This window comes from Cervus canadensis, chromosome 28 (assembly GCF_019320065.1).
Source record: "Cervus canadensis isolate Bull #8, Minnesota chromosome 28, ASM1932006v1, whole genome shotgun sequence".
NCBI classification, from domain to species: Eukaryota; Metazoa; Chordata; class Mammalia; order Artiodactyla; family Cervidae; genus Cervus; species Cervus canadensis.
In genome coordinates, this window is record NC_057413.1 from 50985536 (window position 1) to 51013525 (window position 27990).

Here is a 27990-nt window from a genome sequence, read left to right on the forward strand (position 1 = left end):
TGAAAAGTGCCAGAGTAGGACCTATCTCCAAGCTTGTAAATAATCTGCAGCCATCAGAAGTATCTCTTTCCACCTACTGAAGCTAAGCAATAAATGAGGACAGAATGACTTCACACAAAATCTCCTGAGTTAGTGTCACAAGACACACTTCAGGCATTCAAAGCAGAAAATAGTGGAGGAAATCTAGCCTCCTGGGAAATCTCTCATGGGTCAGATATTATATGTGAAAATTTCACCCTGGTCTTTGTACCTATATGAGCGGATTGGCAAGTAACAAGTTCTGAGCTCCAAAAATGATGCCATCTTGGACTTTAGGTCCAAGGAGAAAAGAAGATAAGAAAATTAAACATTTGGAGTAGGTTTCCAATGAAATCTGCATTTATAAACATTTTCTTAAGTAACCTACATGTGTTCTCCAAGATTGATGGATGAGAAGTAGTTTGTGAACAGCTCTGTCATAATTTAACGTTTTCTGAGTTTATTCCAGGATTTTTAAAAGCTGGGCTAGCAAAGGAAAATGAGACTATGTAAAAAATTTCCTGTGTGATATGCCAGAACTTCCAAAATGTCCATATTAGATTCATGTTGTCTGGCTAGCAGTTCTTGCCTGGGAAACCCCACAGACAGAAGAGCCTGGCAGGCTCCTGGGGTCGCAAAGAATTGGACATGACTGAGCAACTAACACTTTTTTTGTAAAGCTGTCATTGAAAACAACAAACCTGTACTCACATCACAATGCAACCTTGAGAGGAGCCTGTTATTTTTACAAGGCAGGAGTGGGTGTAGCTGTTGAATTAAACTTAGTAATCACGTAAAAAATAAATAAATAAAATAACCTTTCTCCATTCATAACTCCACTGGAGTGACCTTAGCTTCTGCTACATGATCTCTTTCTTCAATATTTTGGTTGATGTGTGGCATAAAGGCCAAGGCTCTATCATAGACACAACCTTGGCTATCAGCCATTGAGTCCTGGCAGGCTGTAGAGCGGTGATGAGAATAAGCTTCTTCAGTTAGCTGGAGGGACTCAGGTCTTTGATATACCATGATGGAATCCTCCAAGAATGTTGTTCTAGGTTAGACAAGAAGATATTGGGACACATCCAAGCAGATAAAAATTGCACACATGTTATAATATGGGTAAGAGGTGACTAGAGAGAAGACCTCAAGAATAAATGTGCTTCAATACCATTAAATTTAATTAATTAAAATGATGCAAATGACATCAAATTTGCCCAGAACACCACCATAGGACCCGAGCCTCATTTATCACTCTGCTAGTTTTTATGCTTGTTTATAAATATGAGAGAAAATCCTTTCTCACCAGTACATGATGAGTGTGGCCACTGAGTCAGTGTCGCCAGGTAATAGCATCCGGTCACTTGATAGTGTTGGTCTGTCCCCAGGCAGAACTGCTGCTAAACCAGGACTCAGTGGTATCAAGAAATGTTATTGGTTGGCTCTGAGTAACTTTTCTCTTTTATCCAAAGTCACATAATTACTAAGTGACAGGGTAGAAAGGCGTGAATCAAATTTTCAAACAAAAATTGCAATCCAATGAAAATTTTGTACTGTGTCTTTTATGATCCACAAATCATGATTTTTATGTAAGACAAAAAAATAATTCCTGATGTTTTATGGAATTATTTCTATGCAGGTGTATTTCTGTTAATTAACCTGATTTCTTTTAAATTAACAGAAAAAAATTTACTACTTTTTCCCCTCAACTAAATGTGCAATACAACTGAATGGCCACCAAGAACAAAAAACAACATACACAGGCCAAAAAAATCACAAAAAACAAACCATTGTGCTGTGTGTGCTACCCCAAATCAAAACAAGTAGGTGAAAAGGGTCAAATGGAACCAGGTAACAATTTAAATGCATTTTTATTTGCTATTGTTTGTTTTTAAGATGGAATGACTTTCTGCTCTCAGGCAGACACTCACAGTGGGAATCCTAAATCAGAAAAGAAAACTGCTTGAAAACACAGTCTAAAAAAAGAAAAAAGAAAACACAGTCTAAACAGGACCCAAAGTGAATGCCTGCAAGAACTTTGTGAGACCGCAGTGAGGCCACACCTGCAATATCTAACTCTAACAGGCTTCTCCTCCAGATATGTGCTAACTCCTAACCATCTTTAAGTCCTTACTCAAATCTCACCTTTCCAGGAAGGTCAGCTCTGATCCAACTATTTAATGCTACCACCTCCTTCTGGGCTTCCCTGATAGTTCATTTTGTAAACAATTTGCCTACAGTCTAGGAGACCCGGGTTCCATTCCTGGGTTGGGAAGATCCACTGGAGAAGGGATAGGCTACCCACTCTAGTATTCTGGCTTGGAGAATTCCATGGACTGTATAGTCCATGGGGTCGCAAAGAGTCAGACATGACTGAGCCACTTTCACTTTTCTCCAGCTCTGGCAATCCTGATCATACCTAATCTGCTCTTTTCTTTTTCACATAACATTTAACAACATCAAGTATTTTTGGAGTTTACTTCTGTGAACAAACAAGGAAAAATAACAAGTGGCAATGAAAAAAATAAAAGACTCTGAGCAGAGAGGAGAATCTGATTTCCAGGGTTACCACGGTATATTATTTAAAATGCTCAGTTTCAACAAAAAATTGCAAGACACACAAGAAAAATATGAAATGTGACAGGTAACAAGAATATATAGACCATACAGGGAAAAAGCAATCAGCAGAACCTGTTCCTGAAGAAACTCAAATATTGGACTGACTTACTTATTTACTTACTAAGTAAATAAATTTACTTAACTAAATTTATTGTGGTAACCAATTTACTACATATATATATATGGCTTCCCTTGCAGCTCAGTTGGTAAAGAATCTGCCTGCAGTGCAGGAGACCCTGGGTTGGGAAGATTCCCTGGAGAGGGAAATGGCAACCCATTCCAGTATCCTTGCCTGGAAAATCTCATGGACAGAGGAGCCTGGTGGGCTGCAGGCCATGGGGTTGCAAAGAGTTGGGCACGACTGAGCAACCAATACTTACTTACTTACGTGTGTGTGTGTGTGTGTGTGTGTGTGTGTGTGTAGGCATGGTCAGATTATTTTTCCCTATAATCTTCTTTATATCTTTAAGTCCACTGGGAAAACATCTCCCTCATTCATGGTTTTAGTCATTTGTGTCCTCTTTCTTTTCTCATGGTCAGTGTAGCTAAAAGGTTGCCAAACTCTTTCAAAAAAATATAAGACAGAGGAATATTCTGCAGTCATTCTATAAAGCCAAATTATTCTGATACCTTCCAAGATGGCAGAGTAGAAGGACATGCACTCATCTTCTCCTGCGAGAACTCCAAAATTACAACTCACTGCTGAATAACCATCGACAGGAGAATGTTGGATACCACCAAAAAAAGATACCCCACATCCAAGGGCAAAGCAGAAGCCCCAGCCAGATGGTAGGAGGGGCGAAACTGCATTTACAATCAAACCCATACCCACCAGAGATGCTCAGAGGGTTCAAACAAACCTTGTACGCATCAGGACCCAGAGACCCCACAGAGACTGGGCCAGAACTGTGTCTGAGTGTCTCCTGTGGTGATACGGGTTAGCAGTGGCCTGCTGCAGGGTCAGGGGCTGTGGGTAAAGTACTCTCGCGTATGGCATAAGCCTTCTTGGAGGAGGTAGCCATTAACCCCACCAAAGAGCCTCCAGAACTTTCACAGGACTGGGGAAACAGACTCTTGGAGGGCACAAACAAAACCTTATGCACCCCAGGACCCAGGAGAAAGGAGTGGTGACCCCACAAGAGACTGACCCAGACTTGCCCGTGAGTGTTCAGGAGTCTCTGGTGGAGGCATGGGTTGGTGGCAGTCTGCTGCAGGGTTGGGGGCACTGAATGCAGCAGGGCCTACATGGGGCCTTTTGAAGGAGGCTGCAATTATCTTCACTACCTCCACCATAGTTTGGCCTAAGGTCAAACAACAGGGAGGGAACACAGCCCCACCCATCGGCAGAAAACAGGATTAAAGATTTACTGAGCATGGCCCCGCCCATCAGAACAAGATCCAGTTTCTCCCTCAGTCAGTCTTCCCCATCAGGAAGCTTCCATAAGCCTCTTATCCTTCTCCATCAGAGGGCAAACAGAATGAAAACCACAATCACAAGAAACTAACCATTCTGATCACATGGACCACAGCCTTGTCTAACTCAGTGAAACTATGAGCCATGCTGTGTAGGGCCACCCAAAATGGACGGGTCATGCTGGAGAGTTCTGACAAAACATGGTCCACTGGAGAAGGGAATGACAAACCACTTCAGCATTCTTGCCTTGAGAACCCCATGAACAGTATGAAAAGGCAAAAAGATAGGACACTGAAAGATGAACTCCTGAGGGTGGTAGGTGCCTAATATTCTATTGGAGATCAGTGAAGAAATAATTCCAGAAAGAATGAAGAGATGGAACCAAAGCAAAAACTACACCCAGTTGTGGATGTGACTGGTGATGGAAGTAAAGTCTGATGCTATAAACAGCAACATTGCGTAGGAACCTGGAATGTTAGGTCCATGAATCAAGGCAAATTGGAAGTGGTCAAACAAGAGGTGGCAAGGGTGAACATCGACATTTTAGGAACCAGCAAAGTAAAATGGACTGGAATGGGCAAATTTAACTCAGATGACGATTATATCTACTACTGTGGGCAAGAATTCCTTAGCAGAAATGGAGTAGCTGTCATAGACAACAAAAGAGTCTGAAATGCAGTACTTGAATACAATCTCAAAAATGACAGAATGATCTCTGTTTGTTTCCAAGGCAAACATTCAATATCACAGTAATCCAAGTCTATGCCCCAACCACTAATGCTGAAGAAGTTGAACAGTTCTTTGAAGACCTACAAGACCTTCTAGAACTAACACCCAAAAAAGATGTCCTTTTCATTATAGGGGACTAGAACACAAAAGTAGGAAGTCAGGAGATACCTGGAGTAACAGGCAAGCTTGGCCTTGGAGTACAAAATGGAGCAGGTCAAAGGCTAACACAGTTTTGCCAAGAGAACACACTGGTCATAGCAAACACCCTCTTCTAACACAAGAGAAGACTCTACACATGGACATCACCAGATGGAGTGGTAGTGGAAATGGCGGGCTGGATGAAGCACAAGCTTGAATCAAGATTGTCGGGAGAAATATCAATAACCTCAGATATGCAGATGACACCACCCTTGTGCCAGAAAGCAAAGAGCAACTAAAGAGCCTCCTGATGAAAGTGAAAGAGGAGAGTGAAAAAGTTGGCTTAAAACTCAACATTCAAAAAACTAAGATCATGGCATCCGGTCCTATCAATTCATGGCATGTAGATGGGGAAACAATGGCAACAGTGACAGACTTTATTTTCTTGGGTTCCAAAATCACTGCAGACGGTGACTGCAGCCATGAAATTAAAAGACGCTTGCTCCTTGGAAGAAAAGCTATGACAAATCTAGACAGCATATTAAAAAGCACAGACATTACTTTGCCAACAAAGGTCCATCTAGTCAAGGCTCTGGTTTTTCCAGTTGTCATGTATGGATGTGAGAATTGGACTATAAAGAAGGCTGAGCACCGAAGAATTGATGTTTTTGAATTGTAGTGTTGGAGAAGACTCTTGAGAGTCCCTTGGACTGCAAGGAGATCCAACCAGTTCATCCTAAAGGAAATCAGTCCTGAATATTTATTGGAAGGACTGATGCTGAACCTGAAACTCCAATACTTTGGCCACCCAGTGTGAAGAACTGACTCTTTGGAAAATGTCCTGATGCTGGGAAAGATTGAAGGCGGGAGGAGAAGGGGACGACAGAGGATGAGATGGCTGGATGGCATCACCAACTTGATGGACATGAATTTGAGTAAGCTCGGGGAGTTGGTGATGGACAGGGAAGCCTGGCGTGCTGCTGTCCACGGGGTCGCAAAGAGTCAGACACAACTGAGCGACTGAACTGAACTGATTCTGATAGCAAAACTAGACAAAGATATCACAAGAAAGAAAACTATAAATCAATATATCTTATTAATAAAGATGCAAAATTCCTCAACAAAATACTAACATACTGAATCCAGCAACATATATAAAAATCATATGTTTTATATGAATTATACACTATGACTAAAGATTTATCTCAGGAATGCAAGGAGGTTGAAACATGAAAATCAGCTAATCTAAAACATCATCATACGAAATATAACATTATACCAAATGAAAGAAGCCAGACATAAAGGACCAAGTATTCAATAGCAGCTTTTCCCCAAGACTTATTGTATAAGAAAGTTGGGGAAAATGTCTGAGATGGGCTCTAGTGGTGAGGTTAGTGAGATTCTGAGTTGGAAATTCACCAAAGACATCTTCAAAGAAGGAAAAGGCAATCTTCTAATAGAAAAAAGCATAAAAATCAGAGAAATGTCATGCTATGTCAGGTTATTTCATCCACTTTTAATGTTCTTCCTTTGACAGAATCCTTTGTTTGGGCATATGGGTATCTCCCCTGATATCAACTTCCAAAGATCTGTGGCTTCCTCTCCCATTATCTAAATTCTTGAACTGCTATATCGTATTCATGAATTGACATGAACTGCTTTTGTATAAGCATGGCAAAAAATGTTAGATACATTATAGAGTAATTTCAATTCTACAAGAGTCTCATAAACTGAGAGCACTGACATAATATAGTTAGTACACTGGTACCTATTTGAAGATTTTTTTTTCTGTTAGAGGGGAATGTGTTCATGCTAAGTTGCTTCAGTCTTGTCCAATTCTGTGTGACTGTATGGATTGCAGCCCACCAGGCTCCTCTGTCCATGGGATTATCCAGGCAAGAATACTGGAGTGGATTGCCATGCCCTCCTCCAGGGGATCTTCCTAACCCAGGGATCGAACCTGCATCTCTTATATCTCCTACACTGGCAGGAGGGTTCTTTACCACTAGCACCACCTGGGAAGCGTGTTAGAGGAGAATAACAGGTTCTAAAACAGGAATATAGAAAAAGACAAAAGATTTTGTCTTTCTCCTTTAGAACTGCGTTTTAGAGTTCAAGATTCAAACGCAGTAAACATTTTGATTAATATTATGCTTCTATTGTGGCCTTTGGGTCAGATAGGCTTCTTATATTATCCCAACCACCACCCATACTGCCTTTTTATTTCTGAAAGACCAGGAATTTGGAGAACACTGTGTCAGGAGAAGACTCTGGCAAGATAAAGGAGAGTATGTGATGATCAAGGATGCATTCCCTTTGCCATCTATAGATACGCAGGCACGCACATTTCTGTTAGCTTTGCAGATATAAGCTCCATAAACACAAGTCATCTTGTCTTACGTCCACCACTGTCATATCTCCAGAATCTAACTTGTCAGAGTTGTCGGGACTCAGTGATTCTAACGCTCATCACTTCCATGAAATACGACCTAGCAGTGCCCAATTCACACTCAAATCTCAGAGGCAATACGGCTTCTATATCCTTGTTGGCCAAGCCAATTTGATTTCTGGCTTAACTTGAAAGGAAGTAGTCAAAATAAGTTTAAAAATCCAAATAAAATATTTTCAGCAATCACGAAGGGGAGAAGGGAATAACTATTAACTGTCATTACACCATTTTGCCCTACTATTATTTTGTGTTCTTCCAAGAGTACCAAGTCATTTATTGATTTTTTTTTACATTAGAATACATAATTTGACATATTAAAGTTTTTTTGTAAATCTACTCTCAGGTAAAATTATGGTGAATAAACAAGGATTGGAATTTTCTCCACTCAAGCTTCTGCTTTTTAAAACAGATGACAACTGATGAGCCCAAATCTGAACCAAAATGGCAAAGTAGAAATCTCTACCGGCAGTTCAAAGCCACAGAACCTTTAAAAATTATAACATTTTAAAAGTTCCTTTGGAACTAACATCCATATCCCATTAGTACTGTTAAGTAGTATAAAGAATATGTACCATATTACTTTTATCAAATCTGGAAAATCTTGAATTCCAAAACTATAGACTTGGAGTTCAGCTGAGGCAATGGGACAGGAGATTAGAAGAAAAGCCCTGTGTATTACACTTGTGTTTAAACAGGAAAGTTGGGCAAATTATAATCTCTCTGTTTCATTATTTGGAAACAAGGGAGTTGGTCCAGATGAATTCTAAAATCCTTGATTAAATTCTAAGATTCTACCTGATCAACTTATATTTTGAAACATATAAATTATGTTCAACTTGGATTATTTTGAAATTCTATTAAATTAGGGGCATTTAACTTTGCCCGGAATGTGTGACAAGCACACATTATTAGATGTCCCTGCAATTATGCCATTTAATTCAGTGTTAGTACCTGCTGTGCCAAATACAGATGATATGCCTTCCATAATGGTCCTGTGGATATTGGGATGAGACAGGACAAATGCAAATGTCCAAAATGCAACCTTAAAAAGAAAAACATGTGTCAAAAAGTATAACCTTCTTTGAAGGTGAACAAAAGAATACACAGTATTAGCCACAAACAGTTAAAATATTTAAGTTAAAAGCATGTTAGTAAAGAGTATCTTCGAAAACAGCTAGATGTTATGAACAAAGAGATGTTATATTATCTCTGAGGGGTTAGCTTTACAATTTTATTCTGCCACTATAGTTTTACTATATTGTTTATATGGAGTAAATTATCTTCACTACAAATAAAATGGGAAAATCAGGATTTTTTATTTTATTAATATACAATATAAAATATTATACCAACGCATATTAGAATTTTAGAAACAACAAATTATGACACTTAAGCAAGTTAGTCCAAAACAAAGATATTTTTAAAGATTCAATCTCTTTGAAATACAAATTAGCAAATCATATATTCTGTAAATGAAACACGGTAATTTTAAATAAGCCTCAGAAACTATACCTAAAATCTCATAAACTCAATACCAAAAATAGGGTTCTTTCACACCCTATTGAGCAAGGAGGCTTGTAAACATACTGAACACAGTATGTTTGCAAGTTCTCACTCTAGGCCAAACAAAATTATTTCACATCTTTACTCATCATGGTATTATAAAATACCACAACCAATAAAATACCACCAACCAATAAAATTATACTGCTATACATCAAAGACATACAGATGGCTGACAAGCACATGAACAAGATGCTCAACATTACTAATTACTAGAGAAATGAAAATCAAAACCACAATGAAACATCCCCTCACACTGGTCAGAATGACTGTCATTGAAAAGAGTACAAATAACAAATGCTGGAGAGGATGTGGAGGACATGAAACCCTCGTACACTGCTGCTGGGAATGTAAATTGGTGCAGCCACTATGGAAAACAGTACAGAGGTTCCTTATAAAACTAAAACTAGAACTACCACATGAACCAACAATTTCATTCCTGGGTATATATCCAGAAAATATGAAATACTAATTCAAAAAAATACATGTACCCCAATGTTGATAGCAGCATCCTTTACTATAGCCAAGACATAGAAGCAACCCAATCACCCATTAACAGATGATTGGATTAAGAAGATGTAGTACATATATGCCATAGAATATTACTCAGCCATAAAAAGAATGAAATACTGCCATTTGCAGCAACACTGATGGACCTAGAGAATATTGTGCTTAGTGAAGTAAGTCAGACAGAGAAAGGCAAATGATATCACCTATATGTAGAATCTAAAAATATATATATATATATATATATATATATACAAATGAATGTATAGGAAAAACAGAAACACACTCATAGATATAGAAGACAAAATTGTGGCTAACAAAGGGAGAGAGACGGTGGAAGGACAAATTAGGGGTATGGGATTAACAGATACAAACTACTAAAATAGATAAGCAATAAGGATGTACTGGACAGCACAGGAAATTATACCCATTATCTTGTAATAACATATAATGAAGTATATGCTGAAAAAATACTGAATCACTCTGCTGTACACCTAAAACTATATACAATATAGTAAATAAACTACTGGAGTGGGTTGCCAAGACCTCCTCCAGGGGATCTTCCCGACCAGAGCTTGAACCCACATCTCCAGCATCTCCTGCACTGCAGGCAAATTTTCATCCACTGAGCGACCTGGGAAGCCCCAAATAAACTACAATTCAATTGAAAAAAAAAAACCAAAAAATTTTTCCTTTAGTTCAGGTAGATGTTTTTGCTTCTATTTTAGATTACACATTAAAGAAAACATACCAAATCATTAAAAGAAGCTTGGGTTTCCCTTTCATCCTTTTTTTTTGGTAAACACATATTGTGAAAGAATTCATCTAGGAAAACCAATCCTGAAAAGACTCAGATTCATTTAAGTTTTTTTGTCTGTCGTCAGAGACTGCTAAGCATCTTTAAATGATCCCAATGCTCCCCTCTGTGGTCAGAAGAGGAAGAACAAGCAATTGAAAAGAAGTGCTTGCGCTTAGTCACGTCTGACTCTTTGTGAGCCCATGGACTGCAGCCTGCCAGGCTCCTCTGTCCATGGGAATTCTCCAAGCAAGAATACTGGAGTGGGTTGCCATGCCCTCCTCCAGAAGATCTTCCCAACCCAGGGATCGAACTCAGGTCTCCTGCATTGCAGGCGGACTCTTTACTGACTGAGCCACCAGGGAAGTGCTTGGACAAAACTAAATTCCATCCTACTCATTGCTGTGCCCTTCGACAGTAAACTGGTACCGTGGGGATAAACATGGTGCTTTTTACATAAACAAGTGAACGGAGAACCGAGGCCTCTACAATCCCAACACAGGCTTTCTGTGGTGTATTCCAGATTAGGATACACTGACCCAAGATATCAACTAGTTCATTTTTAGAGGAAACATGCTCAGCGAGCTCTCATCGCCTTCTCCCAACAAGGGCGTGTTCTACATTATCGATAAGGGGAAGTACTTAATTACTGGAATTACTGGATTTAATTAATAGCCACTCCATACTCAATCCATCTTTTAAAAAAATTTTATTATATTGAAGTAAATCGATTTATAATGTTGAATTAATTTCTGCTGTACAGCAAAGTGATTTAGTTATATATATTTGTATATATATGTATACATGTGGGTGAGTGCATGCTCAGTCGCTTCAGTTTGTCTGGCTCTTTGCGACTCCATGGACTGTAGCCCACCAGGCTCCTCTGCTCATGGGATTCTCCAGGCAAGAATACTGGAGTGGACACGTGCACCCCAATGTTCATCGTAGCACTGTTTATAATTGCCAGGACATGGAAGCAATCTACATGTCCATTAGCAGACGAATGGATAAGGAAGCTGTGGTCCATATACACAATGGAATATTACTCAGCCATTAAAAAGAATTCATTTGAATCAGTTCTAATGAGATGGATGAAACTGGAGCCCATTATACAGAGTGAAGTAAGCCAGAAAGATAAACACCAATGCAGTATACTAACGCATATATATGGAATTTAGAAAGATGGTAACAATAACCCTATAGGCAAAACAGAAAACGAGACACAGATGTACAGAACAGACTTTTGGACTCTGTGGGAGAAGGCGAGGGTGGGATGTTTTGAGAGAATAGCATTGAAACATGTATATTATCAAGGGTGAAACAGATCACCAGCTCAGGTTGGATGCATGAGACAAGTGCTCAGGGCTGGTGCACTGGGAAGACCCAGAGGATGGGATGGGGAGGGAGGTGGGAGCGGGGATCAGGATGGGGAACACATGTAAATCCATGGCTGATTCATGTCAATGTATGGCAAAAATCACTACAATATTGTAAAGTAATTAGCCTCCAACTAATAAAAATAAATGAAAAAAAAAAAGAATACTGGAGTGGGTTGCCATTTCCTCCTCCAGGGGATCTTCCCAACCCAGGGATCGAACCTGTGTCTCTTTGTGTGTCTTCCTTGGCTGGTGGATTCTTTAACACTGGTCAACCTGGGAAGCATGTATATATGTATATACAACTAAATCACTTTGCCGTACATCAGAAATTAATACAATATTACATATATTTTCATATTTCTTCCATTAAGGTTTATACAGGATATTGAATATAGTTCCCTATGCTATACAGTAGAGCTTGTTAATTAAAGACTCAGAGTTCAAGTGGGGGAAAATATATCTTAGTGATATTGTATAGATTTTCAGTTATACAAAAGAGGGGTTTAAAGTTTTATGTGGTTAATTAGAGTTTTAGAGATTGACTAAAATTGGCTATTACTTATTTTTAAAGCATCCTCAAGGAATTCAGTTAAACTATAAATGGTTGTACAGTGGTGTTAGTTACTGTGTTTGATGCCTCTTAACAGATTTTCTTCTAAAAATCTATATTATATTCTACATAAAATCTTTTAAATAAAAAAATTACTCTTTTAAAAAGAAAAGAAAGCCACATAGAAGAACAATGGTATGTAAGAAGTTTATATACATTAGAAGTGAAGTCACTCAGTCGTGTCCGACTCTTTTTTTTTTTTTTTGTGACCCCATGGACTGTAGTCCAACAGGCTCCTCCATCCATGGGATTTTCCAGGCAAGAGTACCGGAGTGGGTTGCCATTTCCTTCTCCAGGGGATCTTCCCAACCCAGGGATCAAACCCGGGTCTCCTGCATTGTAGGCAGACGCTTTACCATTTGAGCCACAGGGAAGTCCACTTATACACATTACTGAGTCAACAAATAAGAATATGTGACCTTGGGACTGTTGTGCACCATATTTGGCAAAAAAGCTCAAAACTGCTCCCAAAAGTACCAGTTCATGTTTTCTCAGAGGGGTCAAGTCCATGGTGAGGGCTGGGGAAAAAGAGGAAGGACCACTGGGCTCGCTGAGCTTCTGAAGCAGCCACCAACATGCCTTTCCATCATCTTAAAGAGGTAAGAAGACAGGAAAGAAGAGATGGGGCGGAAAGCTCTGCGTGTTGAGTCAGGGAGAAGATGAACTGAGCATGTTTTTCAGCCTCATTTGTTCTTCCATCCGGAACTAGATTTACTAGGGATCATCCCTGGTTATGCAGTGGCTAAGACTCGGAGCTCCCGATGCAGCAGGCCCAGATTGGATCCCTGGTCTGGGAACTAGATCTCACATGCCACAACTAAGAGTTCGCATGCTGCAACTAAGGCTTCTACATGGCGCAACCAAGACCGAAGGTCCCGTGTGCCACAACTAAGACTCAGCACAGCCAAATTAAAACCAACCAACCAACAAACGAAACCCTTAACAAATACTGGTGTAATCTCTCTAACAGGTCAGATAGTCTTCTACCAACCATGGTAAACACAAAACTTACAGAAGACATACTTCCTGTCCAAAGGACTTTCACGTCTTTTGAAAGTATGAGAGAGATACAAGAGAAAAAAATGAGCTAAATATACAGGCAGCAGATGGTACAGACAATAAATGCTATGGGAATTGAGGGTGGGATGGGGAGGGGTGAGGGGATGGTCACTACTGAAAGTGTTTAGAAAGAGCTTCAGAGAAGCAGATTGAAAAGGTAAAACATCAACTTTGAGATTGGTTTGGAACAATGTTCTTGAAAAGTTTATTTGGTAGTCAGGAGTTTCTTGGACTTTGGAAATGGGTTTCTGTAGAAATAATTTCATAAATCGTGGTTAATATCTTGGACCAGTCCACTGAAATTCACCAAGACTTGGGTCTCATAACAGAGCCTCCTGGGGCCCTGTACCAAGCCCGTCTGAAGCCTGAGCTCTGAGTTCCACGGCCCTTGAGACAGAGCATGGAGTAGGATGTGATCTAGGCACCAGGGAAGCACAGGCCTCATAATCCACACCTCTGGCAGGGCTTTTGGAGGCTCTCCAGGCCACGATGGGAGATTATAGAAGCTGGGAACAGCAGTAGCTACTCCCACCCTAGGGCATTTGAGAGGTCAAGTTTTGGAAGCCAAGGCAGTTCATTATTAGTGGGCCACTGAACGAAATGACTAATTGAAACCATGGTGTTGCTTTTTATAAGAAAAGAAAGTGAATGTTTTTTGAGCCAGGGACTGTAAGCCACTTTCCACTCCTTAAAAACATAATGCTCACAATACCCTATGAGGCAGATAACATTCATCCTATCTTACAGATATGGACACTAGGGCTCGCAGTTAAACAATTGGCCCATTGTCATATGCTGCTGCGATTAGGCATTGGACTTGACTCGAAAGCCAGGCCAGGGTCTCTGCCTGCACACCAGCTGCCTCTTGGAAGTGCCAACAAGAACCAGTAAGATGGAACTTTCACTGATCATCAGACACTTGCTTTCTGAAATCATTGATTTAAATTCTTTCGCACCAGTGCCAGGAACAGATTCCAAAAAACTGACTTCCCCTGGGTCAGATCAATGGGGCTTTGTGTCCCTTTCTTCCAGGGGGTCCTTTCTAATGAGATCTTGAAAATTAATCCTGTGACAGGAGTGACTGTTTTGTTGCCGCTTTGGGAGTTGCTTTTGATATCTGCCTTTTAATTTTGCTCTAGCTTAATCAGTTTCCAAAAGAATTGCATAAGGAAAAATCAGAGAATAGTGTTAGAGGTACAAAAAGAAAGGGAAAGGGAGACTTTCTACTTTCTCCTACCCTAGATTAAATATATATTTTAGTGACTGACACACACTTGAAAAGAGAAGCCAAAATTTCTATTTCTGCTCTTTACAGAATCCACCTGCAATGCAGGAGACCCTGGCTGGGTTTCTGGGTTGGGAAGATCCGCTGGAGAAGGGATAGGCTACCCACTCCTGTATTCTTGGGCTTCCCTTGTTGTGGCTCAGCTGGTAAAGAATCCACCTGCAATGCGGGAGACCTGTGTTCGATCCCTTGGTTGGGAAGATCTCCTGGAGAAGGGAACAGCTACCCACTTCAGTATTCTGGCCTGGAGAATTCCATGGACTGTAAAGTCCATGGGCTCGCAAAGAGTTGGACATGACTGAGCAATTTTCACTTTCTTTATAATGGGTTACAGGAAACCAAAATATTGATACTTATCCTTCCACAACTTTTACCAGAGGAAGGAGAAACAAATAATACTGAACACATCTTATTTCTATTTGTTAGAAGAAAAAAGAATACATTTAACATTACAGGTGGGTTAAAAGTTCCAGTTCAGTAGAAAACAAATACATAAAAAGTTTAACCTTTAAACTCTCAAATTATATAAGTGCAGCTTGAGCTAACATAAAATCCTCCTGACACAGGAGACTGCTGTGCATCGATCATGAAGTGTCAGACAAGTCTTGTAGCTTGATTCTAATTCATAACAGTTTTAAAAGGAAACAGTTAAAAAACCTCTGCTCTCATCCCCACCACCCGAACTGCTAAGAAGGGCTCAGTGCAACTACATTTCTGTGCCAACAACGAGGCTTATAGGGAACACCTGCTTTCCTTCTGAGGGTCTGGAATGTTGATGATGCTAGGCAGAGGGTGCTTTTGTGATCAATCCCCCAAGAAAATCTTGGACACTGAGTCTCTAATGAGCTTCCCTGCTTCATAACACTTCCCAAAGTTTGTCACAACTTAATTGTTGGAGGGATGATGTACGTCTTGTGTGACTCTGCAGGGAGAAGACTCTTGGAAGCTTGTACCTGGTTCTCTCTGGACTTCACCCCCCGCCCCCATCTCCCTTTTCCCTTTGCTGATTTTGCTTTGTATCCTTCTGCTGTAACAAATCTTATCTGTGACTGCAAAAGGAAAAAAAAAATCTCCTTTTTCTTTAGAAGTGTAGTGAGTTCTAACATCACCAGCTCCACTCATGGGGAAGCTTCCAGGTCTACATCATGCCAAGAGGAAGGATACACAGAAGGAGAATGGGGTCAAGGGAAGACAAAGAACTCATGATCCCTAGGTAGCAGCTGGTTTGTCTCACTGAATCCTCACAATAATCTCGTAGAGAAATGAGGGTTATGGATTATTAAAAGGCTCAAACATAGGACCATACTAGGAATTTTACTATCCCTTTTTACCAATAAGGGAATGGAGGATCAGAGAGTCTGTTACCTCCATGAGATCCTATGCTGTGGCTAGGATACCTGGATTCGGCCCAATTTTAACTGAACTACCCATTGATCCACTCTCTCCCCAATAAATGGCAGGGGTCAAGACTTCCTCATCTTTACAGCACCGACATTAAGCATGCTGCCCAACGCGGAAAGTACAGAAAGTGCTCCATACACCGGTGTTGTCACATCTGACCCAAAAGTGCAAATTTTTTCCTTAGGCTCTTACATGCTGCCTTACAAAGAACAGAATGTACTTCAGATCTCTGCTGTGCCTCCTTTGTGATCGTAACAGATTTCCTTAGGCACTCAGTTTTGTTTTCCTATCTCACAACCAAATCCAAGACAGTCATTTTCTTCCCCATAACAAGTGAAAAAAAAAATTTTTTTTTTTTAAATTCCCTAGTGGCTCAGTGGTAAAGAATTCACCTGCCAATGCAGGTGATACAGATTCCATCCCTGGTCCAGGAAGATCCCACAGGCCATGGAGCCACGAAGCCCGAGCACCAACAACTTCTGAGCTTGTGCTCTAGAGTCTGGGAGCTGCTGAAGCCTGCATGCTGGAGCCTGAGGTCTGCAGCAAGAGAAGCCACTGCAGCGAGAAGCCCACGCACTGCAACTAGAGAGTGGCTCCCGCCCTCTGCAACTAGAGAAAAGTCTTCACAGCAGCAAAGACGCGACCCAGCCAAAAATAAATGAATAAATAAATAAATTACAAGAAAGGAAGGACAATGAAGGGAAAAAACTGAAAGTACAGCAGACTGAAATGCATGCCTTCCTTTACTAACATACTTACAGGGACAGTATTGGACAGAGAAGCCCAAAGTAGTAAGAGCCCATAATTGGGACTCTTCTGTTCATTTGCTTCCATCTCTAGGAGATCCAGTACAGCCTGCATGACTGTCTGTTTAAAGCAAAAAAAAAAAAAAGAAAGAAAGAAATATTGTCAAACCAGAGCTATGTGACCAAGACTAATGTTAATAAAGATCACCTTTCTTTAATCGGAAAAGAACATTTTTCTTTAATCTGAAAGATACGATTTTTGCTATTCTTAGGTTTGCGATTTCAGGCATGCTAAGGGATTTACATACTTACTGGTAGAATAGTAATTGGAAGTAGGGACTCTGGGGTTCAACACTCTTACCACATTAGTTCAAATCCCAGCTTAATTTTTTTAAACACTTTATTTTTTAAGAGCAGTTGTAGGTTTACAATAAAACTGAGAGGAGAGTACAGAAATTTCTCATATAACCCTTACCCCCACATCTGCGTAGCCTTCACCATTGTCGTCAGCATCACTTACCAGAACTGTACATTTCTTTTTTTAACCAAGGATGAAACTAAATGGATATATCATAATCATCTAAAGTGTATAGCTTACCTTAGGATTCATTCTTGGTGTTGTAAACCCTGTGGCTTTGGACAAATGCATAATGACATCTATTATCATTACAATATCACACAGAGTATTTTCATGTCCCTAAAACATCCTCTAAGTTCTGTCTACTAATCTCTGCCCAGTCCCTAACAACCACTGATCCTTCTACTTTCTTCATAGTTTTGCCTTTTCCAAAATGTCACATAATTGGAATCAGACAGTACGTAGCCTGCTCATATTAGCTTCTTTCACATAGGGATATGCATTTATGGTTCCTCCATGTCTTTTCATGGCTTGATAGCTCATTTCTTTTAAGCACTAATACTCTATTCTCTGTAGGTAGCACAGTTTATCCATTTATCCACTTACCTATTGAAGGGCATCTTGGTTGAGTCCAAAACAGTATAAATATTGCAATACTCTAAAACTATGCAGAGAACTGACATTTGACATGGACGGTGCCAGGTCAGATCAGGGCTACATCCAAGGCCACCTACTGTGGCTGTTCTCAGGTCATCACACAAATTCCATGAAAGCATTTCCTTCATTGGAAGGTTTCCCAGATTTGCCTCTGCCAATGGTCATCTCCAGCACCATGAAGAAACTCAGACATTGTAACATTTTCATTAAACTTACTTGTGCACTGTGAATCTTAAATAGGCAATACAAATAATAGTAGCTAAAGTCTAGTCACTGCTTTGGAAGGCAAGTACTGTTTTAAGGGCTTCGCAGGAATCTAAGTATTCAATGCTCACCCCAGCTCCAAGGAGTAGATCTGTTATTTTCACTGTTTCACATTTGAGGAAATGAAGGCACAATTAAGTTGGGGAACTTTGCTAGAGACATACAGATCGTCACTGGTTGAGCTGGGACTGAATCCTGGGAGTCTGGCCCCTGGCTCCAGTGCCCACAATCTTAGCGACTAGGCTATCTGCCCTTTGAAAGTGAAAGTCACTCAGTCATGTCTGACTGTTGGCGAGACCCCATGGACTGTAGCTTGCCAGGCTCCTCTGTCCATGGAATTCTCCAGGCAAGAATACTGGAGTGGGTGTAGCCATTCCCTTCTCCAGGGGATCTTTCCAATCCAGGGATCGAACTCAGGTTTCCTGCATTGCAGGCAGATTCTTTTCTTTACCATCTGAGCCACCAGGAAAGCCCTTTGGGACAATCTTAGCCACTAGGGCTATGCTGCCCCTTAGAGACTCAATCCTTAACTCATGGATTAGGGATCTGGAGAAGTGCATTACACTACAATGCAGTGGTTTTTCTTCAGATTCTATAATATGGAAAACACCAATTACATCACTATCAAAGTAAACACATGACTAGAGGCTGTTCCTGTTACTTACAAAGAATGTAATGTTTCAAAAGTGATTAACCCTGGCTTTCTGATTTTAACAATCCTCTGTTTTCCAGGTATAAGTTGTTGTGAAAAATAAATGAGTAATGAATTTGTGAAATGTGTAATACTATGCCTGGCACACAGTAAGCACCCCATGAATGTTAGTGATGTCTTATTGTTTTTGTAACAATGGATTAGCAGGTTTGAAAATAATTTAAGTATAAATTTCATTTACTCTTGATTTCTATCAGATTTACAATGCAAGTTGTTATGGTACAAAGTTAATATTTCATTGAAAACCCTACAGATATATTTCATTCTCTTGATAGGCTATTCTGTGGCACAGTTTTAAATAAAAACATTAGTTTAATATATATCTAGATATATATCTAGAATAACATGGGAGAAGTCATTCATGTTAAAATATGATAAAATTATGATGTGATGAGTGTGTATAATATTAAAATAAAAAATCTTCTTCTAGTCTTTTGCTTAACTAGGCCATTGAGGGACTTCCCTGGTGGTCCAGTGACTAAGACTCTGTGCTCTGAATGCAGATGCCCTGGGTTCAATCCCTGGTCAGGGAACTAGAGCCCACATGCTACTGCTAAGACTTGGTGCAGCCAAAAAAAAACACAAACAAATCCCTAAGTCATTGAAATCTACTTATACAGTAAAAGACAACAAAATCTTTTATTTTCTTCTTAGCCCATGTTTTTAAAAGATTGTTGGTATAAAGACATAAACTCTGTGTGAATACTGCTGGAGGAAAACAGAAACAAAAAAAAAAATTTTTTTTAAGTTAAAAATTCCCTAATTTTTTATTCCCAGTACCACTACCACAATTTACAGGGCAATATACCTGATGTAATGAAAACAAAAAGACAAAGCTACAACAGATAAAAGACCTCAGGAATGTAACATCTAATTGACACTACACTGCATTCATCAACAGCTGCACTTTTTGCAAACTGTGGGTATAACAGTCCTGAACAGTAGGGTTTCCTGTTTAAGCTGCAGTAACTTTTCTGACTATGGATCATCATTCCTTCTGTGGCAGATTTTTACAATTTCTCTAATGCATTTGGGATGACTGTCTCAAAGAAGTCTATAGCTTTCCTGACAACTCTTTGCCCTCTCTTCTGCTAAGAACTGTAGTCCTTTTCTGAGTGTTCAGAACTTTCTGCTACCACATCCACCACTTCTACCACCAGATCCATAAGCACCACCATAGGGACTGCCCGAGCTTCTTCCACCAAAACCACCCCCTTTCACGGGTCCATAATTTGATTGCTGTTGTCCATTGTAATTTCCAAAATCATTATAGTTTCCACCACCACCAATAGTTACCTCCAAAACCTCCTCCTTCATCGTAACCATCATATCCTCCACCACGACCACCATATCCACCACCTTGGTTTCCATATCCTGTCCACCACCACCATAGCCTCCTCTACTACTATAACCAGGACCACCGCCATAGTTGCCACCATCACCTCCAAGTCCATTGTATCCACCATCACCTCCTCCATAACTCCTTCTGTTGCCACCACCTCCACCACCATAGCCCCCTCTTCCACCAAAGTTTCCACATCCTTTGGCCTTTCCAAGGCCAAAGTTACGTCCACCACTTCCAAAGTTTCCTCCATGACCCATAAGGTTGCCAAATCTACCTCCATGACCTCTTTGGCATCCAGCAGATTGCATCTCTTGTTTAGAAAGGGCCTTTTTTAAAAAATGAGGTCACACAGCTCACGAGTGTTCCAGCTGAATTCAGTCCCAGCCATAAACAATGAATAAGCTTCACCAAAGTTCAAAATTTGTCTTTATTCAAAGAGGGAGTTCAAGTACTTATGATTAAAGTACCTCATTTCTTCAGAGTAAGAAAAATAAATGCTATTCTAGAATTATTGTCAGTGGGGAGTTTTAAGTGAAGTGAAGTGAAAGTCACTCAGTCATGTCCAACTCTTTGCGACCCCATGGACTATATGAAGTGAAGTGAAGTGAAAGTCACTCAGTCATGTCTGATTCTTTGCTACCCCATAGACTATACAGTCTATGGAATTCTCCAGGCCAGAATACTGGAGTGCGTAGCCTTTCCTGTCTCCAGGGGATCTTCCCAATCCAGGGATCGAACCCAGGTCTCCCGCATTGCAGGTGGATTCTTTGCCAGCTGAGCCACAAGGAAATCCCGGGAAGTTTTAACTGGGGCATTGAAACCCCTGTTTTCTAGGCTCCTAGATTACAGATCTACTTGGGTCCAGCTTTTATATACACATGGCTTTACCTCTAAATCCCGGAAAATAATGCAAAGAAAAATGTGTTTGTCTAGATCTGTTTGTACAATAGAATTCTTAGCTGAGGCAAAGTCTGTCAGTGAAGGGCATCCTAGTCTAACTTCCTTTCCTTTTGGCTAACTGTTGACTGTTTAATTCTGAATAATCTGTATATGGTGATGATTATTTTTTTTGTACTTTACTGTATTATTATTTTTTTTTAATTTAACAAAATAAAAGGCAATGTGATTTTCCCCTTTTCTGTCTTTTCAGAAATGCCTTGCAGAATATAATGGCGGCTTATGATATACAGCAAAGATTGTTTGCATTAAAGAATTTAATCCTCCAGCTGTCCTGGTACCCAGTCTAACTTTCTATCCCCTTCATTCAGGAGGGAGATCCCCAAACATTCACACATTCATTTTTTTTTTTCTAAAGTGAACTTCCCCTCCAGTGTTCAGCAGAGTTGTTGAAAATAACACTTGCTATTGTTAACTAAAAGCAAACGAACAAAAACGTTTGATGTCATCTTTAAGTGCTAAAAGACAGGAAGTGATTTCTTCAGTGAGGATAACAATGATAAACTCTTCCATAGTCTTTACTCTGTTCCAAGTGCTTTCCAAATACTAACTCACTGGATCCCACAACTTTATGAAGTAGGTGACAAAACTGACACCAAGAGGCTAAGTACCACATCCAAGGTCACAGAGCAGTGACTGGATCTGCATCCAGGCAGTTCAGGCCAAAGGATGCTCAGCCTCCCAGGGTGAGTCTGGAGAATCGGGTAATTTTCCAAAGCTTCCAGGGATTCTAATGAGTGGTCAGGACGGAGAACCATGCATTAGCAAGCATCAGAACCATCTGGAAGGTGCATTAAACCACAGATGGCTAGGCTCCCAGGGTTTCTGCCTGAGTGGTTCCCAGGTGATGCTGGTACCATTGGTCTAGGGACCACACGTGGAGAACAATAGATCCAGGACACTTGGAAGAGGGACTCCTGGTGCCTTGCTCTTTAAGTTTTATATCATACTACCTGGTTGCATTTGAAGAGAGAAACAATGAGTGGTGGAGACCTCAGGGGAAAAAGTCAACTTTGTCAAGCTTTATTATCTTTGCCTAACTGGCTGTAACTGCCACCTGAGACTGTTGACACAAACAACTCTATAATCAATGTGTGTATGCTAAATCGCTTCAGTCATGTCCAACTCTTTGTGACCCTATGAACCGTAGCCTGCCAGGCACCTCTGTCCATGGGATTCTCCAGGCAAGAATACTGGAGTGGGTTGCCATGTCCTCTTATGGGGCACAGTGATCTTCCCGACCCAGGGATTGAACTGGCGTCTCTTACATCTCCTGCATTGGCAGGTGGGTTCTTTACCACTGTGCCACCATAAATCAATTTAAAAAGAAACTCAGACTATTGTGTTATTTTGTTATCTGTAGTCTCAGTTTTTCCTTTATGGAAAATAGGGTTAATTCCTTCCTCCCTGTTGTGAGGATGTAATAATAAAATAACATATGTAAACATCCGACACAGTGGATGGCAAAATGGTATCTAATGCATTTCATGATCTTCAGCAACAACGACAACCACAAAAAATCTAAGGAATACTTACCAGGGAATTATCTTTTGCAGATTTGTATGTTTTTATATCTGGAATGTTTTTCTCAAAAAGTTCTAGAAGCCATTTTTTGGATTTTGACCAGTTTCTAGGTGAGAAAGAATACGTGTATAAATTAACTGAAAAGCACTCTAGGAGTAATAGATCACAGCAGAAAAGGGACATGGTCTATGGAATTTTAATTCTCCAAACATCTTCTTTTTGAGTGGGAACGTCATGAGAGGTCTTCCTTCAGATTTATCAGTATCCAAGGGAAACTGAGGGGCCAAGGCAGTCACATTTTAGTGTCTTTTGCAAAGAAATGTTTGCATCCCTAAAGGACCGGCGCTGAGTAAGAAAACAGGGCCTATGACTTGCTCAGTCTAAGTTTACTCTGGCTGTTGCCTGTGTCAGGAGGATGAAAAACTAGTACCGGACCTGTGACTGGGTTAAATGAGGTAAAGCAAACTGACGAAGAGCGTTTTAATCTTTTCTGACCAGTCATCAGTGTAGACCAACTGCCAAGAAACTAAAAAAAAAAAAAAATCACATTACTTTGTAATCAAACCGTTTCACAAACTTTTTTTTTTGTTTCTTTTTTGTTTGTTTGTTTGTTTCATAAACTTTTTCTGAGCCAATTGTAAGAAATACAATTGACCACAACTACTGTTGCCTCAGCGGAGAATAAGGACAAGGTCTGATTCTAACTCAGGTCACACTTGATAATGCAGGAATGACTGGTAAGAGTAAGCTGGAAATGGCATAGAAGGGAAATGGCATAGAAGGTCTCAAAACAGACTCTTCGTTTCTTTCTCATATTCTCCCCTTCCCCTCTTGTTTTTGTTCCTCAAAATGAGACTAAAGAAATAATATCCATCACTCTTCTTCAGTTCCTCCCTCAATTCACACACACACACCTAACTGGTCATAAGAATTAGCTTCTGTCTCTTCCACTTAAACTGCTATTATATCCACTTAGAACAAAGAAAGGAGTGACAAATATGAATGGCTGAGGGGAGCTTGAAAAGGGAATTAATACAGGAAACAGCTCTCTACCTGAAGAGGCATTCTGGCAACTGGGACCCATATTCGAAACCTTCGTCATAAGCTTGAAAGTGCTGATGAAACTCCCTGATTTTCCTCTCATCTGAGGGAAACAGACCTTTTTTAAAGAGTATGTTCACTGTGACGGGGTAAAGGAGGTGCCTGCAAAGATAGAAACACATAAAATGTCAGAGCCAGTGACCAAAGAAGAAGGCACAGGATACAAGAAGGTATTATTCAACAGCTATATGTTAGGGGTAGACAATCATATGTGGGGCTGCCAAGGCGATAGTGGTAAAGAACCTGCTTACCAATGCAGGAGACATCAGAGACGCCAGTTCAATCCCTGGGTTGGGAAGATCTCCCGGAGGAGGGCATGGCAACCCACTCCAGTATTCCTGCCTGGAAAATCCCATGGACAGAGAAGCCTGGTGGGCTACAGTCCATGGGGTCGCAGAGTCAGACACGACTCAAGAGACTTAGCACACACACATGCACGCAATCATATGTGATAAATTTGGTGGGGGGAAGTCACTCTTAAGAGCTTTTAATATTTGCTTGCTGTGCTCAAGATAACTTAGGCGTAAAATTGTGGTCTTATTTATCTAAAGATTTTCAAATGCTTTCTAATCAAGTATTGTTCGATCCTGATAAATGTGAGCTTAAAACTAAGGTGGTGTTTTAGGGGGCTCTGAAGAGCTCTGGTACCATAGTTCTTTACGTCTCAGCACAGAAAGAATTCAGTGAGGGACAGAGTGATAGATAAGGAATTATTTATCAGAATAGGATGCGTGTGAGGCTTATGAGTAGTGGGTCAGAGGAGGCCTCAGCCCAAGAACTTACTGGGCTACAGTTTTACAAACAAAGGAAAAGCGAGGAAGCGGAGAAGACCTTCTTTTTCTTGACCAGATGTCATGCTCCCATCATCAGTTCCTCCTGCAAGTTGAGCAGGGGAGCTTTCTTGTCCCTACATGGTCAAGCAACGTCCATAAATTATTGTTTTTTATGTGTGCAGAGAGCGTGTCCTAACTTACTGAGCTCACTGAACTGGATGAGGGCCTCATGCCACCATTGTTGTATTGTCTTGGGGCATGTCTTGTGCTTCTGTTGCATGGTTTTACTGCTAAGCGAGCCTGCTTGGTTTCATGGTTACGTAAATCTGTTTTCTTGAGTAATCATTAACTTACAGGGGCCTCCCATGTTTTTTTCTACTTGCAATCCCCTAGTGGGATTAACTATTTAATCACATACTTTGTCCCTATACTCTGTCCTTATCAAACTGATACACAGAAAAATTCAACACAATTTCAACAAGCACTTATTTTTAGCAAACAACAACAATAACCAAGATACTGCTCATACCTTTAGATAGCAGCAAAAAAAATAACCAAAGAATCAAGGGCAATATTAGTCACCAAATTCCTAATATCTCCCAGGATCTTATGACTTTGAACTATACTGAAAACTCACATGCAGTATTGAGAAATGGAATATTTTCTGCCGTATCAGTAAACAAAGGATGTCACAGTCATCAGCAACTATAGCCACCACTGATGGTGAGCTGGGGAGCCCTGAGGAAACTCAGGAAGGAAAAGAATACCTGCCACCTGGCAGCCCTCAGACTGCAGCCACTCCCTGTGGTGAGCCCCAGGAGCCTCCAGATGTGAAAACACGGGATATTAGTCCCGGAGAGCTGAGGTGCCTATCAAATGAATGATTTCAGTGAGCCCAGACTCTTGCATATTCCCAAACATAGAAAAGTGCTAAATTCCTGAGATATGTGGTTTTCTTTGATTAATAAAAATCTTCTGATAGATGTTCAGACTACCTGTCCTTTGTTGCAAAACTTCTATATGACCTGGATCCTGGTCTCACCTTTTCAAAGCAGTTCTCTCAGGGTAACTTGAGATGCTGAAGTTGAAGTTTTAGGGCTTGAAATCCTAAAAATTCCCACCAAATAAAACATAACTCTCAGCTTTTAGGTTGTGAATATTTCTGAAGTCTACAGTATCTGTCATCAGTAAGTTTTCCCTCAAGTGAATAAAATTACTGTGGAATACTTACATAAAAGAATATCAAAGATTATTAATATGTTCTAGATTAGTAACACTAAGTACTGTATCTTCCATTTTTGTTTGCCATCTGTCCTTGACAGAAAATTCTCAGGATCTCCTTCTGTCACAGTTTAAAAGTTATTCAAGAATTTGCTTTGTTTTGTTGTATACATTGGGCATGTCAAAAGTTTGGTTGGTTGGTTGTTTCTGTTTTTATTTTTACCCTATTTCTGGACTTCTAACAAAATATTAAATGTTGTTGTGCTTTATGAGTCTGAACAGTTGAATCCTGCCTCCAGTATCAGGGTATCCCCCTGAGATGGAAAAGTGCTTCACTGCTAACTTCAATTTACCAAATCTCCCTGCACGTGGTGGGGATTTTTCACATGGCTCCCGTGCTCAGCCCTGACATTTGTCAAAAAGCTCCAGAACATAACTAAGCACTACCTGGCTCCCCATACTGTCCTTGCCTGTCTCACTTTCTCAGCATCTCTGCTCTCGGAGGACTCTGGGCTCAGTCCTGAGGCCCATGGTGGCTTTGCCTCAGCCACCTTGTGAAGTCTCATAGACATCTCCTGGAATCTTGTCCTCTACTTTGCAATTCTCTCCTCTTCCCTCTCCTCTCAATGTTCTCTTGTTCGAATAATCACAAATTGCAGTGAATGCTTTATCAAAATTCTGGTGGATACATAACAATTATATGAAGGAAATCCATGGAAAGCATACAAAATTGCAAGGAATGACTAAGAAGAAATTATTATATATGTGCTAAAATGATTTTATTGGCTTGTTTGTATGTGCCTGCTAAGTTGCTTCAGTTGTGTCTGACTCTTTGTGACCCCATGGACTGTAGCCTGCCAAGCTCCTCTGTCCATGGGATTCTCCAGGCAAGAATACTGGAGTGCGTTGCCATGCCCTCCTCCAGGGGATCTTCCCAACCCAGGGATTGAATCCATCATCTCTTACATCTCCTGCACTGGCAGGCAGGTTCTTTACCACTAGTGCCGCCTGGGATCTATTGGTTTGTTTGCTTAACTTCAAATTGAAGTACTAAATGAAAACTGCCCATTAATTAGAATTTAAAAGAGCAATAGAATTTTTTAATTGGTTAGTAAGGTAGATTTCATTAATCCATCACATAGTATCTGAGGTCCAACATATAGGCTTCAAACTTTCTTATTCCCCTCCCCCCAAAAAAGAAAACAAAGCAAAAATAAGGCATTGATTTACCTCATAAACTTGTTCAGGTCTGTGGTCCCATGAGTACCTAAATTCTGCAACTGTTCCTGTAATTCTTCAGTCAATTGTCCAGTGAATTTGTATAGGTTTAAAGTCCCCATTTTCCCTTTCACCGTGATATAAAGTTTCTCATGCAGTTTTAAAAAGATATTCTTTGCGATGGATGCTATAAACAGAGAAAACACTTTTCAAAAGAAGCTACCACGTCTTGAAGTAAACCATCAGTGACCTCCCTCTGTGTCTTGATCAGCAGGAACTAGAGCCAAGGGTGAAGATTCAACATAGACTGTGAGATGGTGAAAGCCTTAACAAAGTTTGCAAGGCCTTCTACCTTCTTTCCAGGTCTCCAATGGTATTTCCAGTGTCTCCACCCTCCAAATATATATTCCAGGGAAAACACACTCTTTTTTACATCTCACCATCTTCACGAGCTGTTCTATCTGCTCAGAATGTTCTCTGTTTTTGACAACCAACCCTCACTTCCCTTACACACCTATAAGATATACATTTCTCCTTCTGACTTCTTTTCTCCTTTAAGTGTCTTAAATATTGTCTCCACCAGCAGGATGTTCCTAACTCCATGAGTAGCGTTGGCGCCACTGTTCAGCCCCCTCCTTTTATTTTTTTTTGATGTGGATCATTTTTAGTCTCTATTGAATTTATTACAATATTGTTTTTGCTTTATGTTTTGGTTTTTTGGCCATGAGGCATGTGGGATCTTAGCACCCAGACCAGCGATCAGACCTGCATCCCCTGAATTGGAAGGTGAACTCTCAACCACTGGACCACCAGGGAAGTCCCCACACCATTCCACTGTTCCCTTTATCCTAGTGCTCATGCTCTTTTCATGACACATCTGGTCTGGTCTGGGTGTTAAAGAGTATGAATTTTTGAACTCATTATTCCTTTATATTTTTCTTTAAATCCTCTTTAATTATCTTCAAAATAAGCTTTTAAAAAAATAATTTTTAATTTTATATTTCATCATCCTATTATATGTAGGTTACATTTCACATAAGTTAATGAAAAATAATTTGTACATTTCTTGAGTATGTATCATTTATGTGGTAGAGGTATACTAAAAATGAACGGGAAGCTGGCTCATGAGTAAATATTGAGATATTTT

At 40.2% G+C, this 27990-nt stretch overlaps 1 protein-coding gene across 3 annotated transcripts in view; it reads right to left on the reverse strand.

Annotated features, from left to right (window-relative positions):
* LOC122429346 (24-hydroxycholesterol 7-alpha-hydroxylase) overlaps nucleotides 1-27990 on the reverse strand; it is an 81331-nt gene that overhangs the window by 40849 nt on the left and 12492 nt on the right. For all 3 annotated transcript variants that reach the window (XM_043449573.1, XM_043449574.1, XM_043449576.1), the window contains 5 exons: nucleotides 26856-27030; nucleotides 23584-23733; nucleotides 22543-22636; nucleotides 16727-16834; nucleotides 8319-8409 (listed from right to left, as the gene is read on the reverse strand). In XM_043449573.1, the coding sequence (XP_043305508.1) occupies nucleotides 8319-8409; nucleotides 16727-16834; nucleotides 22543-22636; nucleotides 23584-23733; nucleotides 26856-27030 (618 nt within the window). The remainder of the gene's footprint in view (nucleotides 1-8318; nucleotides 8410-16726; nucleotides 16835-22542; nucleotides 22637-23583; nucleotides 23734-26855; nucleotides 27031-27990) is intronic.